Source organism: Apodemus sylvaticus, chromosome 19 (assembly GCF_947179515.1).
Source record: "Apodemus sylvaticus chromosome 19, mApoSyl1.1, whole genome shotgun sequence".
NCBI classification, from domain to species: domain Eukaryota; kingdom Metazoa; phylum Chordata; class Mammalia; order Rodentia; family Muridae; genus Apodemus; species Apodemus sylvaticus.
The window spans coordinates 18,162,508-18,181,289 of NC_067490.1; the positions used below are offsets into that span (position 1 = coordinate 18,162,508).

General features: G+C 42.7%; 1 protein-coding gene across 6 annotated transcripts in view; it reads right to left on the reverse strand.

Moving 5' to 3' along the window:
• The window catches only part of Ank3 (ankyrin 3), a 600,128-nt gene that overhangs the window by 526,321 nt on the left and 55,025 nt on the right, over window positions 1-18,782 (reverse strand). For all 6 annotated transcript variants that reach the window (XM_052163460.1, XM_052163459.1, XM_052163463.1 and 3 more), the window contains exon 2: window positions 2,334-2,372. In XM_052163460.1, the coding sequence (XP_052019420.1) occupies window positions 2,334-2,372 (39 nt within the window). The remainder of the gene's footprint in view (window positions 1-2,333; window positions 2,373-18,782) is intronic.

An 18,782-nucleotide genomic window follows, 5' to 3' on the forward strand; every position in this document is an offset into this window, starting at 1 on the left:
ATAATCCATTGCCCATAGACAGGAAATGGAGTTGTATATGGGATTATTTAACCAGGTGAATTACTATTGTTATGATGATTTTAAACTACCAGAATGGTCATTTCACAACTATGAAGAGAGACATCATCCCAGAAAATATACTGACCATAATAATATAACTGATTTCTTTAAATGTATTACATTAAATGTTTAAGATAAAGAACTATTGAAGAAAACACTATGATGATTTTTTTTTTTTTTGGTATGAGGAGAATTCAGTGCATAGAGCTTCCAGGCAAATGAACTCCAGGCTCACCCTCATGGTACGCAAGACTGGAGAAGAGTCAATACCTCCCCTGCTGCAGACAGATCGACCAGTAGAAGTTACAAGTATTAGAAGCACTAATATTGAAGAGTCTAGCAGGAGAATCAGAGATGAGGAGGAGAGTGGGGGAAATTAGCCTTCACCAGGGGTGGGGGACATGACCTCCTTAAAACCATCCATGTGAGGCAGGTGCTTCAGGCAATTACAGCTGAGGGTGTGCTACCATGTAGATGAAACACCAACTTCTGCTCCGGTGTTGGGTCAAGAAAGGAACACTTGATCATACATGGACTTTTATTTTCCCATTTTTGTGTGTGTTGTGAATATGAATATATATATATACATATATATATATGGCACACACATATATATGGCACACGCATATATATGGCACACACATATATATGGCACACACACACACATATGTGTGTGTAAGGTGTCCATATATGTACCTGGGAATGGAGGCACAAGGTTGATCCACCTATCCATCAAAGTGAGGTCTCTCAAATAAGCCAACAATGCACAACTATGCGTAGCTTCCCTAGCCAGTTTGCTGAGGGATCCTCTATTCCTGCCTTTCACGGCTGGAACTACAGGCAGGTTACCATGCCTGCCCAGCATTGACGTGGGTTCTAGAGGTACGGATTCTGGATCTCACATTTGCACAGAAGTACGTTCACTACTGAGCCCTCTTTCCCACAGCCCCCCATGTACACTTTTCAAACAGAACAGACGTTAAAGAGCTATGCCAAACAGTGCATCATCGGTAGATCTGCTGCCAAGGGGTAGGATTACTGTGCACATGCTACTAAATAAGGCCTCCAAGTGCCCCACTGAAGACCAGATGGTAGACAGCAAAGGGCCCCACAGCACGGTCCTACTATGAGTAATGCCTCGTTGACAGAGAAGCCCCCTTAGCAAAGGGGCTAGGTACAGTAGTGACAAGGTTGACTAACATACACAATGCTCTGAGTTTGATCCCCATGTTAGGTAGTAATTACCTCTGAGATAAAAACCTTTTATCTTGCAAGGAAGCTCATAAGACACAGGATGCTCTAGGGCAGTGGTTCTCAACTTGTGCCCTTTGGGGGTTGTATATCCCACATATCAGATGTTTGCATTAAAATTCATAACAGCAACAAAATTCCAGGTATGAAGTAGCAATGAAATAATTTTATGGATGGGGGTCACCATAATATGAGGAACTGTATTAAAGGGTTGAAGCATTAAGCAGGTTGAGAATCACTGCTCTAAGAGGAGGTAAAACATTCTATCCTACTTAGTAACTCATTAAGCAGCCAGGCAGTGGTGGCACATGCCTTTAATCCCAGCACTTGGGAGGCAGAGGCAGGTAGATTTCTGAGTTCAAGGCCAGTCTGGTCTACAGAGTGATTTCCAGGACAGCCAAGGCCACACAGAGAAACCCCGTCTCAAAAAACCAAAAAAAAAAAAAAAAAAAGAAACTCATTAAGCTCAGGAAGTAAACAACTCAAACTCATCAGGAAGTCCCTGAAACGGAGCAGATTTGCTAGGCCCTACCCTTCCCAAGCGTATATAAGCAACAAAGATGGCTGAGAGACACTCTCAGACCAACTGAACTCGTAGGCTCTGTGGTGAGTTCCAGGTTCCCAGCTTTTGTGAGCTGTCACCTATCCTGGGGTAGGCAGGTAGGCCTTGGGGATGCAGCTGACTGAGTCATTTCTGCTTCTGTAAATAACCCTTGATCCCTACTCTTCTAAGTAACCCGAATCAAAGCCACTCATTCACCAGGCTGAGCTGTGGTTGCACCTTTACTTTCATCTACTGTCAGTTTCTTTTCTGAAGTAAATAGATGTTTGTCCACCTGTCCCCAGAAACAGTGTCACACAGTACCAACATTACAAATAAAAATAATATCAATAATAATATGAAAATACTTCAGATTATTTTTATATGTAAACAAATCCCAGTCTGTGTTTATAGCCACCTTGAAGAAAAAAAGTTATACATGGAAAATAAAATGTAAGATTTAACTATGACTCTTCATTACCTTTTGAGAGCTTCGTGAATAACAGGATCCAAAGTCACCCTAAAAATAGAAGAAGAAGAAAAAAATGTTTAAGGATTTCTCATTTACTTCGGCAATAGCTTAAAAACACACATTATTAATACACACAAAAACAAAAACTTTGGAACCAACTTAATAGGAACTATAGTAAAAAACATTAGAAAAAGAACACAGATTCAGAGATTGCTTAGATAAGTACAGAATATAGGAAAGCCTGCATCAAATCAAAGGAACAAAGCAGCCTTGACAGGATATTTAAAAATGAACTTGTAAGGGGAAGGAGAGATAGCTCACACTACCCTGAAGACCTGAGTTCAGATCCCACTACCCACATCACAGACAGGATGTGATCTTACAGGACAGTCACTGGGGTCTGCTGTTTTCAGCCTAGCGGAAAAACACATGCTCTAGGTTCAACAAGAGAGCTCACCTCAAAAAGTAAGGCATCAAGAGACAAAGGTAGGAGGTCTCCTTCTGAACTTCCCCTGTATACACAGGAGATGTAAATTTACAACAGAGACAGACAGACAGACAGAGACAGAAAGAGACAGACAAAGACACAGAGACACAGAGAGACAGAGGGAAGGAACTTGTACAAAAATATAAAAAAGTATGCTCATGAATTTGAAATGATTATGCTCAAGAGATAGAAATGAAACAGTTGTAATGAAGAGGATCATATATGTGTATATGTGTACATATATACATATATGTGAACATACACATGTATGCACATACACATATAGATATATGCACACACACACATATATATATACTTATGGATAGACATGTATACACTCTTACATATACATATACACACATATATACACATATAAATATATGTGTGCATATGTATGTATGTATGTATGTATATAACCAGCATTTAAAAACATAGGCGCAGGAATACACCCCCCCCAGTTCCATGATCATTCACAGCTCTTATGACAAGTCCATTACCATCTTTCAAGGCTCATTACTGTCAGTACTGCTTGCCAAGGCCCATAGCATCCAGGCACATGCAGGCAGAAAGCCTAATTGTGCATGAGATAGCATGAGAACCCTCTGTAATAGTATCCACCCCTCAAAATAGAAAACTCCAGATCCTCTCGGCATTCAGCACATCAAGATGAGGGTGAAGGCTGATTATCCTATTACAAGATGCTGAAATAGCCCACCAGGTATGAAACACGGTTCGTATTTGGCTACAGGAAAATGAACAGGATCCAAGTTATTGCAGTCAAATCAGCTCATATGCCAAGGATGTCAATAAAGGTTTGACTGCCCAGTTAACTCTCTCTGGGCTTGAACATGAGGAATTTTACAATCCCTTCTCAAGTCTTAAAGAAGTCAATCTCTCATTTCTTATGATTGTATAAGGGATTGAACCTGGGTCCTCTCACATCTGGCTAGCATCTACCATTGAGCTGCAGCCCAGGCCCTCATAATTTAATATATAATTTCATGCTTCAGTTCAACGTTCTAAAAAGAAAATAGAAGGAAATTAACATGTGGAAAGCCTATTTATTAACCTTGGTATCTCGGCCACAATTTCTCATTAAACCTTCCAAAGGATAATGTTAATAGGATGAATATGAAGATGTATAAAGCACACACCTACAGCCTAGTTCCTTACAAAACAGTTAATGTGTGGGTCATTTGTTCTCTTTCGACATAGTCATTCACACTCATACCTGGAAGCAAGATTAGGATTAGACCATGCACGTCGTAATCGCTGCCTGTCTCCCTTAATAAAGCATCATCTTTCCAACACACTGACCTTGGAAGACAAGAGGATAACATCTTCATTTTAATCTTTTGTGTTCTCACAAGAAAATACATTCAACCTCTTCTTTCCAAAAGATGTTTCTTATTGTTATGTACATGGTTTTATACATGCACGTAAAGATACCTTTAGAGACCCAAAAGAGGGTCTCAGATTCCCCTGAAGTTGGAGTTACAGCTGACTGCAAGCTACTGACCTGGGTGCTGGGAACTGAACTGTGTCCTCTGCAAGAGTGGGTGTGCTCTTAACCACTAAGCCACCTCTCCAGTTTTCTTTCTTTTCTTTTCTATTTTTTAAAGATTTATTTATTTATTTTATGTAGATGAATACACTGTAGCTGTACTGATGGTTGTGAGCCACCATGCAGTTGCTGGGAATTTGAATTCAGGACCTCTGCTTGGTTTGGTCAGTCCCACTCACTTCAGCCTAAAAAGATTTATTTACTGGGGGCTGGAGAGGTGGCTCAGCGGGTAAGAGCACCGACTGCCCTTCCTAAAGGTACTGAGTTCAAATCCCAGCAACCACATGGTGGCTCACAAGCATCTGTAATGAGATCTGACACCCTCTTCTGGTGTGTCTGAGGACAGCTACAGTGTACTTACATATAATAAATAAATAAATCTTAAAAAAAAGATTTATTTACTGTTATATCTAAGTACACGGTAGTTGTCTTCAGACACACCAGAAGAAGGCATCAGATCTCTTTATGGATGGTTGTGAGATACCATGTGGTTGCTGGGATTTGAACTCAGGACTTTCGGGAGATCAGTCAGTGCTCTCAACCGCTGAGTCATCTCTCCAGCCCTCCAGTTTTCAAATGATTTTTGATATTTCTATTTTTAAGGTGGTTTTCTATTCTTCAGGTACACATAACCTTAAAAAAGACACCCTGGCATAAAAAGCTTCACTTTATAACTGCTAATGTCCTTGAGTGAAAATCAGCAACATAAATTACTAAAGAAAAGACAGAACCATCTACATAGTTCTTGCCTATCTTCTCTCTGCCCTGAGGGTAAAATATATATAGTTTGCTCATCATCATCATCATCAAAAAAAAAAGATACAATTAAGTGCCTATTTCTCTTACACTGACAAATATATCTTGGTATCTTTACAAATGGGTGTGCACACATTTTTACACATATGTATGCATGCATGCACACGTGTGTGAGCACATGTACATGCACCCTCCCTGGCTTAAATTCAACATCACTCAAATACCAGGTCAATGCAGGGGACCAAAATATATTGTAATCAAGCCCCTACTGATGATGATCAGAGCCACAGAACAGACTCGGAAGCTGCACTACAATATTGAAGGGACTTTGTACAGCACATTTAAAGGATGAAACCACAGAGCAAGTGGCAGTGGGGTGGGCTGTAACATTGTCCAATCACATTTTGGCATAAGGGGTTGAGCAATGAGTTTCCACCAATCAGAACTGGAGTTGCTTCCTGGGCCTGGGAACATAAATTTAGTTTGACCCTGCCGGCAAGATGGAGAAAATGTTCCTGAGATGGCTAGACTCAGACACCTGTCTCCTTACAACAGATGCTGTTCTACTATTGGCAAGTCCCCAGCTCCCCTCGGGACTTTCCTTCTTCCCACCCCCTCCACCCCCTATGATTATATGGACTCTGAAAACAAATGACAGTTCTTAGAACAAGTTTCTTGTGCTGGTTTCCAACATTATCTCCCTGTAACTGTTTAAACCAATCCCCTCTGTCTCCCCTCCCTTGAAAGTGAACCCTCCATGGCCTCTTACTAATTTTCTGACCTCGATGGCTATCCAGATGTAGCATATACATCTGAGGATTCAGAGCTAACATCCACACATGAGAAAAAAATTCTATTGTGTCTCCTTCTGGGTCTGGGTTACTTTCCTAGGGCTGATTGGTTCTAGCCTTATCCACTTATCTGCGGCCGTCATCACTTTTTTCATAACTGCGGATTAATATTTCATTCTGTAAATATATAGGAATGAGCATGACCAAAGCACATTTTATAAAAATTTTCAGAAAAACAACTTATTAAAAATCCAAAACAACCCATTCCTCTGGGCTGCGTCTCTGCAGAACTTCCTCAGGGAACCTGGAGACTCTGAGCTCACTTTCACAGTGAGCAAGCCAGAGGGTTCCTCCCCTCTGTGACACACTGCCAAAATCATCTGCACACTGTTCTTACTTCAGTACCGTGTCCAACACACATGCTCAACAAGACAATAACTGGGCACAAGAGTTGAGTCTCTCTCTCTCACTCCTTATTTATTTTATGTATGTGAGTACACTGTAACTACCTTCAGACACACCAGACGATAGCATCGGCTCCCATTACATATGGTTGTGAGCCACCATGTGGTTGCTGGGAATTGAACTCAGGACCTCTGGAAGAGCAGTCAGTGCTCTTAACCGCTGAGCCATGGCTCCAGCTCAAGGCATTCTCTTTTTACATTAAATCCATCTGTGGCGACTACCTTCTCAGCTCACCCTAGAAGACATAGGCCCACTGCTAGCTTCGCCCCATTCCCACCATTGACAGTGAGTCATCCACATTTTTATAAAAAAATCAATTCTGTAGGAGAGTCCAGAATTGGGACCTCTCCTAAGTTCATTCCAAAGAAGAGAGGCCAAGATTCTTCAGCGCTGTGACCACCAACGGCACTGACACCAAGTCAGTGAAAGGCAGAACTCTGAGCAGAAAGAAGTTCCTGGGGGAGAAGGGCCAATAGGAGCAGAGAAGATGATGCAGGCATAGCAGAAGGAAAAAGCCCGGGTAGGGTGCTAATGGGCCCCGCCCATCCTCCTTCCTCACATAGCTATTAGGGCTGAGGCATCTGTGAAAGCATACATCACATACATCACATACAAGGGCTCTAGCCCTTTGCTGTTCATTATGGCCACCAGCCAAGCTCTGGCCCATATCCTGGCCCCACCATCCCATCACAGCATGCAAAGACAAGTTTGCTTCTACCTGTCAGACCCTAAGTAAATACATTCCATTCTGCTCTGCTCTAGAATGCTTTTGCTTGAGCAATCTCTGCAAAGGAAATAAATAGGTAGAAATAAGATAAAACTCCAAGGGGCTGGACAGATGGCTCAGCGGTTAAGAGCACTGACTGCTTGCTCTTCCCGAGGTCCTGAGTTCAATTCCCAGCAACCACATAGTGGCTCACAACCATCTGTAATGGGATCTGATGCCCTCTTCTGGTGTGTCTGAAGACAGCGACAGTATACTCATATAAAAGAAAAAAAGAAATCTTAAAAAAAGAAAATGAAAATAAAAAGAAAAGAAAGAAAAGAAAAAACTACAAGTGCCAGAGTAAAAACCCTCCCAGGAGAAGTTGACCTTCCTGAAGGCAAAGAAGGTCACAAAGTCACCATTTTGCTCCTTCCGTAGGTCGGTTCTGCCTCTTCGAGGAGAGCAACCCCATCTCCTGAACTTTCTCCCGACACCCTAATAGGAACTTCAAATACTGTCCCTCCAAAACCTCTCTGAACTAAAAAAAAAAAAAAAAAAAAAAAAAAAAAAAAAAACAAACAAACAAAAAAAAAAAAAACTTGATCTCTTCTATGGTCCATACCCCAGGAGGGACCTAAGAGCCTCCTAGAAGTTATCTCCAAGACAAAAGCTCGACAAAAACGCACCAATATCCCTGCCCTCAAACACCAGCTTCACCAAGACCTTCCCCTCTCCCTGAGCCCTGCCTCTAACCAAGTTTGCCTTTCCTGATCTCATTCCGCCAGCCAGGTCGAAGTCACATGCTTGCAATAAATGGGCCTGTTTAAATAAAATAGAGTAAATGGGGTTACGCTGGTTAGAATTCACTTTAGTACAATAGGTTTAAATAGAAAATATCCTCCATACACCAGGTTTTGTGCCCATGTCTCCCAGAGAAACAAGCATGTGTTATTCTTCACCCTGATCATGAGGCTAACAAGAATGGAAGGAAGACCCGGTGAGGTGCGGAGACATGAGGAAGACGTAAGGGGGTAAATAAATAAATAAATAAATGATGAGCAAAGGTATCCTCAACTTGCCCGGACATAGGGAGACATGGAGGCTTTGTAAATAAACAAACAAACAAACAAACAAATAATAAGATGGGCAAAGGGGTTCTTGACTTGCCCAGAGATCAGTTCAGGGATAGCAGAGCCTCCAGACAAATGTCCCAGATACTGACTGACATCTCTAAGACCACCGGTTTCTAAACTCCAGGATCTGTAAGACTCACGGGGACAACTTGGGCTCATTTCCTAACTATTACTCTCCAGTAAGATTATCCTGAGGTCCAGAGCTATCCTCTCACCATCTCATGCAACCCCCATGACCTTGTTAACTGAATCACACCTTCAGGTAATGGGCAGGAAATCGTGGATCAAATCACAGCTGAGTTTACAAACACAGTAACACAGACAAGCTTGCTATAAATGCTGCATGAAATAAGAATGAATGCACACGGTAACTACATACAGGGAAGTGAATGGATTCTTCTCATAACGGCTTAGGTCTTACTTAGTGCTCTATGGCTGTGAAGAGACACTATGACCTTGGCAACTCTTAGGAAAGAAAGGATTTAATTGGAGCCTGCTTATCATGGTGTGTGTTGGGGGGGGAGGGGGTTTACATGACAGCCTGTTGCTAGGAAGTGAAACAGTAGCTGTGAACTACATTCTGATGCACTTCCTCCAAAAAGGCCACACCTCCTAATCCTTCTAATCCTTTCAAATGGTGCCACGCCCTGATTACTAAGCATTCAAATATATGGGCCCAGGGGAACATTCGTACTCAGTCCCCCATAGCCCATAGCAGGCTTCCAAGGAGATCTTGAATTTGTGACTCTTCCAAGTTCAATACACATGACTGAGAGTCAACTACTTGATGCCAATAATAATAACAAATGACTCTATTATATCAAAAATGTACTACTACCATGATGTTCAGGCTGGATGTGGAAATCCAAGGTTAATTGTATCAAGACCATGAACTATTAAACAGAGAGAGTCAATCTTTGCAATGTGTCAGGGGCCACCACCAAGGTCTCTCAGACATTTCTTTCATCCTCTGGAGACAACTCTGTGAAATGAGGCACCTTTATTGTCTCCACCTCACGGGCATAGAAACTGAGGCACAGAGAGAGCATTAACCTCCCTGTCACTACAGCTGAGAATGTGCAGGGCCTAAACTCTAGCCCAAGTTTACTCACGACATGATCCAAAGAATTTCAGCAACATAGTTCCTAAAGTCTCCCATCTGCTATCAAGAGCTTGGGATGAATTTAGCTTTCCACTGGGCCATCAACAGAGCCAAGCAAGACACTTGAAAATCATCCCTTTGTGTGTGTGTGTGTGTGAGTGTGAGTGTCTGTGTGTGTGTTATTATTTTATTGTTCTATTTTATTTTACTTTTGTACTGGCTGGTTTTGTGTGTTAACTTGACACAGGCTGGAGTTATCACAGAGAAAGGAGCTTCAGTTGGGGAAATGCCTCCATGAGATCCAGCTGTGGGGCATTTTCTCAATTAGTGATCAAGGGGGAGGGCCCCTTGTAGGTGGTCCCACCTTTGGGCTGGTGCTCTTGGGTTCTATAAGAGAGCAGGCTGAGCAAGCCAGGGGAAGCAAGCCAGTAAGGAACATCTCTCCATGGCCGCTACATCAGCTCCTGCTTCCTGACCTGCTTGAGTTCCAGTCCTGACTGCCTTTTGTGATGAACAGCAACGCAGAAGTGTAAGCTGAATAAACCCTTTCCTCCCCAACTTGCTTCTTGGTCATGATGTTTGTGCAGGAATAGAAACCCTGACTAAGACAAACTGGTACCAACGTAGTGGGGGTATTCCTGTGACAACCTGACCATGTTTTGGGGAGGATTGTGGAAGGACTTTGGAACTTTGGGCTAGATGATCCATTCAATATTAAGAGCTTAGTGGAAAGTTCTGTAGGAACTTGGAAGATAATGTTGAGAACAGTGCAGAAGATGGAGGCCTGGCTTGTGAAATTTCAGAGGGAAGATTAAAGACTCTTACAGTGGCCATGTTTTGATTGTGAAGATTCTGTGGTTTTGGTTAGCTGGGGCTGAAGAATCAGCTGTGATTAACAAGACACCAGAACCACTAAAGCAACCCTTTGTGTTACTGGGACCATTGATGCTGGTTAGCTGGAGCTAAGAAATTAGTGGTGATTAAGAAGAGACCAGCATCACTGAGATGAAATATTCTGGGAAGTGTTTTCTGAGAGCACAGAGAGTATGTTCCAGAGATAGCCACAGTTGTATTTTGTGCTGTGGCTGGACTTGGTACTGTGTAAGAGTCAGCCAGCTGGTACTGGTTTTGAAGACATGAAGGGGTCATGAAGAGCAACTGAGGCTCTTGGTGCAGTGAGAGGCCACAGAAGGCCATTGGTGAAGGTACAACCTCAGTTGCAATTGATGGCCCAGGACTTGAAGGGGTCATGCATAGGAGCAGAGGCTTGTCACCATGAAGAGAGCTTATGAGAGGCTTTTGGTGAAGCCTAATTACAGTGGAAGATAGCAATGTTTTAGAGATGCCAGTACCATGCGATGACCACCAAGAACATCAGCAGCAGTGGAATACAGGCAGCTGGAGCCTAGAAGTCAAGCTGTGTGCTACAAAGGGCAGAGCTGGAGAAGTGACCCAAGCCCTTGGAGGAGCCCAGAAGATCGTGAGTTGGATCCCAGACATTGAACCATTGGAATTTGAGTTTTGCTTTGGTTGTGATTGTGCCCTGATATGTTTCTCTCTTGAAGAAAGTATTTTAGTGGAGCCCACAGTTAAGAGACTTTGAATTTTTAAAAGACTTTGAATTTTAAAGATATTGAACATTTTAAAGTGATTTAACTTTTAATATGTAAAGACTGTGGGACTTTTAAAGTAATTTAGATTTTGGGGATGAATAAGAAAGTAAGGGTTGAGGCTTAATAGTGATGTGTTTGTGTGTCAAGTTGACAAGGGGTCAATTGTACTGGCTGGTTTTGTGTGTCAACTTGACACAGGCTGGAGTTATCACAGAGAAAGGAATTTCAGTTGCGGAAGTGCCTCCATGAGATCCAGCTGTGGGGCATTTTCTCAATTAGTGATAGGGGGATACCCCTTGTGGGTGGTGCCATCCCTGGGCTGGTGCTCTTGGGTTCTATAAGAGAGCAGGCTGAGCAAGCCACTGGAAGCAAGCCAGTAAGAAACATCCCTCCATGGCTGCTACATCAGCTCCTGCTTCCTGACCTGCTTGAGTTCCAGTCCTGACTTCCTTTGGTGATGAACAGCAGTGTGGAAGTGTAAGCTGAATAAACCCTTTCCTCCCCAACTTGCTTCTTGGTCATGATGTTTGTGCAGGAATAGAAACCCCGACTAAGACAAAGTGCAGTGATTTTTTTTTTTTTAATTTAACACTAACACTAATTATGGAGATCATTGAGTGCTTTAAAGTGGTGATTTTCTTTAACGAATAAAGGAAAAGGAAACGGATGCTTTAATAGCAATGGAAGAGGAGGAGCGGCCTCGTTGAGTGATTGTACATTTAATATAAAACAGGACTAACCACATCTGGAGACAGGAATTGCTGTTTATCTCATTTTACAAATTACAAACCTGACACTAACAAAATCCACAAATGCATTCTTGCCCAGCCATCCAGCTCTCCTGCTCTTCTACAGATGTGGGTTCTAAGGCTCTTTCCATAGATGTGCACTTGCCAAAGATTTTATTTTATTTTGTTATCTTAGCTTTTTGAAACAATGTTTCATTGTAGCCCAGTCTGAGGTTAGCCTGGAACTCACTCTGCAGCCCACTCTAGAACAACCTTGCAGTGGCCCTCCTGAGTAGTGGGAAGACAGATATGCAGAATACGGATGTGCAGAATGTGGATGTGCAGAATGCAGATGTGCACCACTGCACCTGGCTTAGTTTCTGTTTCTTCTGTTTTATGTTTGTGAGTTGGTGTTTCAAGACAGAGTTTCTCTGTGTAGCACTGGTGGTCCTGGATCGATCTCTCTCTCTCTCTCTCTCTCTCTCTCTCTCTCTCTCTCTCTCTTCTCTGTGTAGCACTGGTGGTCCTGGATCGATCTCTCTCTCTCTCTCTCTCTCTCTCTCTCTCTCTCTCTCTCTCTCTCTCTCTCTCTCTCTCTCTCTGTGTCTCTCTCTCCCCCCCCCCACCCTAGGCTGGTCTCAAACTCAGAGATCAGCCTGCCTCCAAGTGCTGGGATAAAAGGTATGCACCACCACCATTAAGGAGTTTTCATGGTTTTAAAGTTGATGTGGAATATTTAAAATACTGCACGGGAGTGGAGGGATTCTTAAAATTACATGATTCAACCCAAATTTTTATTTCAAAAAAGATAGTAATGAAAACACCTGAAATTCCATATGTCAGCAAAATCAATAATAAAAGGTTGTTATTAAAATTAAAACCAAAGAACATGTAGGTGTTTTAACAATATACCAGGATCTTTAATGCAATGTGTTTGAATTACGGTGGAACCAATCCGTCCCTGACCACCCAGCATTCTAGATCCTTCTAGGATTACTAAACCAAGAGGCTTTGGAGATCATTCATAAAGGGGAAACTGAGGACAGGACAGTTTCTTTCTTGCTCCCCTGTGCCTGGCAGAAGGTCTGATAACAACCGCTCCTTAAAATACACACAGAATTGTATGGAGAGGTGTGTGGCTACCAGTCAAGTAGGAGCAGCGCCAAGCCTTCCCACATGTAAATAAGGTTTCCCCAAGCTCTCAGTCCAAGCCAATGAGAAGTCCCTGCTGTCAAACCCTGAATCACCCCCCCCCCACCAAAACTGTATATAAATCCTATCTAGGGAATAAAAGGTGTGTGAGAACTACTCCGTTGTCTGAGAGGTCTGTCTAAAGAACTGTAACATTGGGGAGAGGTCTGCTCTCCCAAAACACCACCAGCAGCTCTGCTGCACTCCCTGGCTAGAAGAACTTTCGTCTGCCCACCAGACCCTACTCAGTGCAGGGTGACCTCAGCGCAGGGTGACCTGGGTAACCAAGGCTGGAGCACGGGCAAAGCCTGAGGAGAAACCAGGTGTAGCAGCAGAAGCAACCCCCACCCCAACCCTCTTTTCCCTCTGCCAGAGCTCTCGCACCAGGCCAGATCTCCGCTCCAGGTACACAGGCCCACAGACTCTATCACTAAATTTTTAACACTGGGGAAAGAGGATCCAGTCTCAACCATTAGAATTCAGGAAGTCTCTAATCTGCCTTTAGAGAGAACACAATGCAGATGCTTATCTAATTAAATGAATTCGGTGTTTTGAAATCCAGTTAAATCCTCAAAAGAACATGCTCCAAGCACCAGACAGCCAATCTCTAGGCTACAGTTTCTACACTTGTGCTCTGGACGCCTCTTAGGTCTTTCCCCCCAAACTGTAGTATTGAATCTGCCCATCCTCTGAAAGTGTTCGTTCTAGGACGATTGCGATCTGCCCTGGGGTATGAGGGATAACAAAACACCATGGGCACCCACAACAGGCCCCCAAATAACTTTAGTGCGAGGCAGACCCCAGTGAGGAACAGATACACAAAAGCACACACACCGGAACCTATTAATCTAGGTGAAGCAAATATGCCTTCCTAAATCAATGACACATAGACAAAGCCACAAAACGTGAGCTTTGCATGGGGTGGGGGGTATTGCAGTTAAAGGGCCAAGAGGACAGGCTGAGGTCACTAATTTGAGGCACTTTCACGTTGAACTGGTTATAGTATATTTTTTTCAAAACCCAGCGATGAAATTCCTGACTAGAAGCAACTTAAGAAAGGGCTTATTATAACTGAGATGGACAGAGTATGGTTCCTTGTTGTGTGGAGTGGCGGCAGGCACGGGAAGCTGCTCACTTCCGGGTCGGGAAGCAGGGACAGAACAGAAAGCAAAACCCCAAGGAGCCCCGCACCCCCAAAAAACCCACTCCTTCAGCCAGGCTGGGCTTCTCAACGATTCCACTACCTCCCAAAACACCAGCTGGGGACCAAATGTTCCAAAGCACTTGTGGGAGATTTTACCCCCAAGCCATTAACAAGCATTTTGTTACATTCTATCAGATACCCAAAGTGCAAGGGAACAAATTCAACTGTGTCTTTTTTCTCTAATTTCTCTATTTAGAAAGTTTGTGTTCATCTGAGACAATGGTGATCAGTAGTAAGAACTACCTAAAGTCCACGGTGACCCAAAGAGCTTATTATTATTATTATTATTTGTCATAATGAGTTTATTTATCAAGGTACCTAATTTATATGCAAGGAGATGCTCAGGGTGATACTCTCAATCAGGTCTCTGTACCTTCAGTGTTCACACCCCTTCTGCCACGTTCTCTTTTTTTCAGATTGTTCTTACTCTTATGTTATTTATACGTGACATCATAATGGAAGGTAACACACACACACACACACATTTGCACACACTAAAAACTGACAGGAACCAGACATAGCAGCACACACCCGTCACCCCAGCACTCAGGAGATGAAGTCCAGAGGGTCAAGAGTTCAAGGTCAGCCTCATCGAAGTAACAAGTTCAAAGCCATATTGTCCCACATGAGAACCTGCTCAAAGAACTAAAAGAAATAAGATAATAACTGAAGAGTCGGGGGCTGGAGAGTGTTCAGCAGTTACGAGCACTGGCTATTCTTCGAGAGGACTGGGGTTCAATTCCCAGGACTCACATGGCAGCACAACAGTCTGTAACTCCAGTTCCAGGGCATCTGGACCTTCACACAGACACACAGGCATGCAAAGGGCCAATGCACATACAAAACAAAACAAACAAAAACCAGAATTAGGCAATTCGGAAGAATTAGCTAATGTAATAAATACCTAAAGTGTGTGTATATCCTTCCTCCTTCTCCTCCTCCTCTTCTTTCCTTTGGCTCTTTTTTATAGACGCTAAAACCCAAAACTAGGCAGTGAAGAGCTCACTGCGCAAGCATACTGACCTCGGCTGCATATTCAGCTCAATACTGATTTATTTTGATTTTTAATGACGTATATGCACACACACACAGAGGTCAAAAGACAACTTGCATGTATCAATTCTTTCCTTCCACCATGGAAAGGTCCAGAAATTGAACTCAGGCATTCAGGCTTGGTGGCAAGTGGCCAGTCTTATTCAGGGTTCCTGTTGCTGGGATGAAACAACATCTAACAAACTAAAAACAAGCTGGGGAGACAAGGGTTCACTTGGCTTATGCCTCCACAGCACTGTTCAACTTCAAAGGAAGTCACAGCAGAAACTCTAAGCAGGGCAGGAACCTGGAGGCAGGAGCTGATGCAGAGGCCAGGGAGGGGTGCTGCTTACTGGCTTGCTCCCCATGGCTTGCTCAGCCTGCTTTCTTACAGAACCCAGGACCACCAGCCCAGGGATGGTACCACCCACGATGACAATGGGTTGTCATCAATTATTAATTAAGAAAGTGCCCTACAGGGCTACCTATAGCACAGCTTTATGGAGGCATTTTCTCAATGGAGGATCCCTCCCCTCAAAGGACTGTAGTTTGTGTTAAGTTGAATAAAACTAACCAGCACATGCCTTTCCCATGGAATCACTTCATTGGCCTTCAAAATTGGATTCAAATGCAAGAAAGAAAAAAAAGAAAGAAAGAAAGAAAGAAAGAAAGAAAGAAAGAAAGGAAGAAAGAAAGGAAGAAAGAAAGAAAGAAAGAAAGAAAGAAAGAAAGAAAGAAAGAAAGAAAGAAAGAAAGAAAGAAAGAAAGAAAGAAAGAGAGGGAGAGGGAGGAAGAAAGGAAGGAAGGAAGCAGGGTTGTAAAAGAAACCTAATTACCAAAATGTTTTCAAAACCATATTTGTGATCGCATGCACTCCCATTTAAAGCATGCATTGCAGGACATAATGATGAACCCAACAACAACTGCAGTGTTCAGACAGTGTGTAAATAAATGCTATTTCAAGGTACTTCAAACAACTGCAATAAAATATGAAAACATGCATAATTCCTACTGGTAAAAACATCACCATACATCCTAGTGATTTGTGTGTGTGTGTGTGTGTGTTCTTTATCAGTGGCAGAGCTCATTTTTATTCTTAATTTACTGGAGTCTGCATGTTTTCAATTACAGTTACTTACCCATTGCCATCCAAGTGGGGGCTGGGATTTCTATTCACAGCCAATTGGTTAAAAGTTCCAAATTCAAGGAATAACGGAATCTAGTGTTAATTACCTTGAATTTGCAAGTTTTCTGAGGCGTTGTTGCTCCTTGTGTCTGAGAGCCACAAGCTACCCTGACAGAAGCCACAGGGTAATGAGCTGAGATGAGGCTCTGGAAGACTGAGAATGGGCTGGTATCGGGGACAGAGAAGAAGTATGCAGAACTGCTGGGCAGGAGGGACTAGGCGCTACTGTCTATTTGAAGGGACAGCAGGTTGATCAAGTGCCAATGGCTACACACAGGGAGGCAGCTGGCTGTAGAAAGGACAATAACAGGGACAAATCCTTTTCACAATAGCCACATAGAGGGAAAGTGGAATCGTGGTCATGGGCAGAGGAAACTTCAAAGCCCTATGAAAGGCCCTGTGAGATGGCTCAGTCAGTCAGTCAGTCTCGCTACTAGAAGACGAGGGCCTGAGCTAGCTCCCTCAGCACAGGGTAGAAAGCCAGCTGTGCGTATGTGTCTGTAATCCTGGGACTAAAAATGGAGGCAGGAGGATCCCTGAGGCTCGACTGGCAGCCAGGCCAGTTAACTGGTAACCTTCACATGCTGTGAAGGACCCTGGCTCAGAATATAAGGTAAAGAGTGAGAAAGACAACCTACATCAACTTCTGGCCTCCACAAACACACACACATGCACACACATGCACACTCTCATGTGTATCTGCATGTACATGTGTCTACATACATTGTATACCCTTGTATACACATGATGCACACACATCTACACACAGACATACATATATCTACACACACACCCCTATAAACATACATACACCTATACACACACACAGACACATATATACATACAGCTACACCTACAGACATACATCCACATACACGCACACCTACAGACACAGACATACATATACCTACACACATCTACAGACATAGACATGCATACACCTATACACACACCAACAAAGACATACATACAACTATACCTACAGACATACAGACATACATACACACAAACACACCTACAGACACAGACATACATATACCTACATACCTACAGACATAGACATGCAACCCTACCTACGGACATACAGACATGCATACACCTATACACACAACTACAAAAGGCATACATACAACTACACCTACAGACATACAGGCATACATATACCTACATATACACCTACAGACACAGACATACATATAACTACATCTACAGACATACAGACATATATACACCTACACACATACACACCTACACATACAGACATACATACAACTATACCTACAGACATACATATACCTGTACACACACCTACTGACATGCAACCACATCTAAAGATATATATACACACATATGCACACACCTACAAAAGACAGGTTTATAAAGAACAGCAGCTCTATATTGACCATATTTGAAGAAAGATGTTTGGAAGCGGAGATACTGAGAAACAGGGAGAGAGTCATCCTATAGCATCAGGCCATGCCAGACAAGAACCAAGAGAGTCTGATCCTCGTCAGACTTGGACCTGCCAAGGTATCCAGTTTCTCACTCACAATGCCACAAGGATTACTACTGAAGGAAATTATAGACAGCAATTACATATGAAATCATAGCTCCTACAAATAAGCAATCTCCTATTTAACTGTTCTATTAACCACTGAATATCAAGGCCATATAAAGCCAGGTAATGAGGGTCAAGAACCATCAAAGTCAATCATGTTTGATCTCCTTCCTTCTTGTTATTCATAAAAATTCTTCTGTAGTCTGCTGCCAGAAACGCCCACACTAGGACTGACAGTCAAGAAGATTAAGCCAGTATTGGGGATTCTCAGGAGTAAAGGGAACTCTGGGATACAGTGCAAAAGACCAGTCTATTAATCAATGTCTTATGCGCAATTTTAAATATGACAAAAAAAACACTAAATGTATTCACTACTTTGGGCATTAATTATCGGACCACTTTGCGATGATCAGTCTTCACTTTGGACAAGAATTTGCCCTGTAACCAGTCATATTCACTGGGTGCCTCTGACCTGGAACTTTATTTATTTCCTCTCTTATGAAAGTGGTATCAGGCCAGTTCCAAAGAGTGTAATGCCATCCTTATAATCTGGTGGGACATAGCAACTGTTACTATTGTACCACATGGGACATAGTAACAATTGCTATCATACATGGGGCATAGTAACTGTTACTATGGTACAAATAAGGAAATGGAGACCCAGGGAGGTTAGTTACATTGCATGAGGCAATGCAGTCAGTAAGAACTCATACCCACTTGACCTCATACTGCATGACTCTTGCCGAAACACTACCTCATCCTTGCCTCTCCAACATTCCACAGCAGAGAAATTACCTAAAATGATATTCTAATCATGCCCTGGATAATAGACCGTTGGTTACACCAAATGCCCAAGAGTTTGATGCTAAATCCAATAATCTATCATAGCTTGATACTGTCAACTACATTGCTAATCTTTTATGTATGAAACCAGAGGAACCA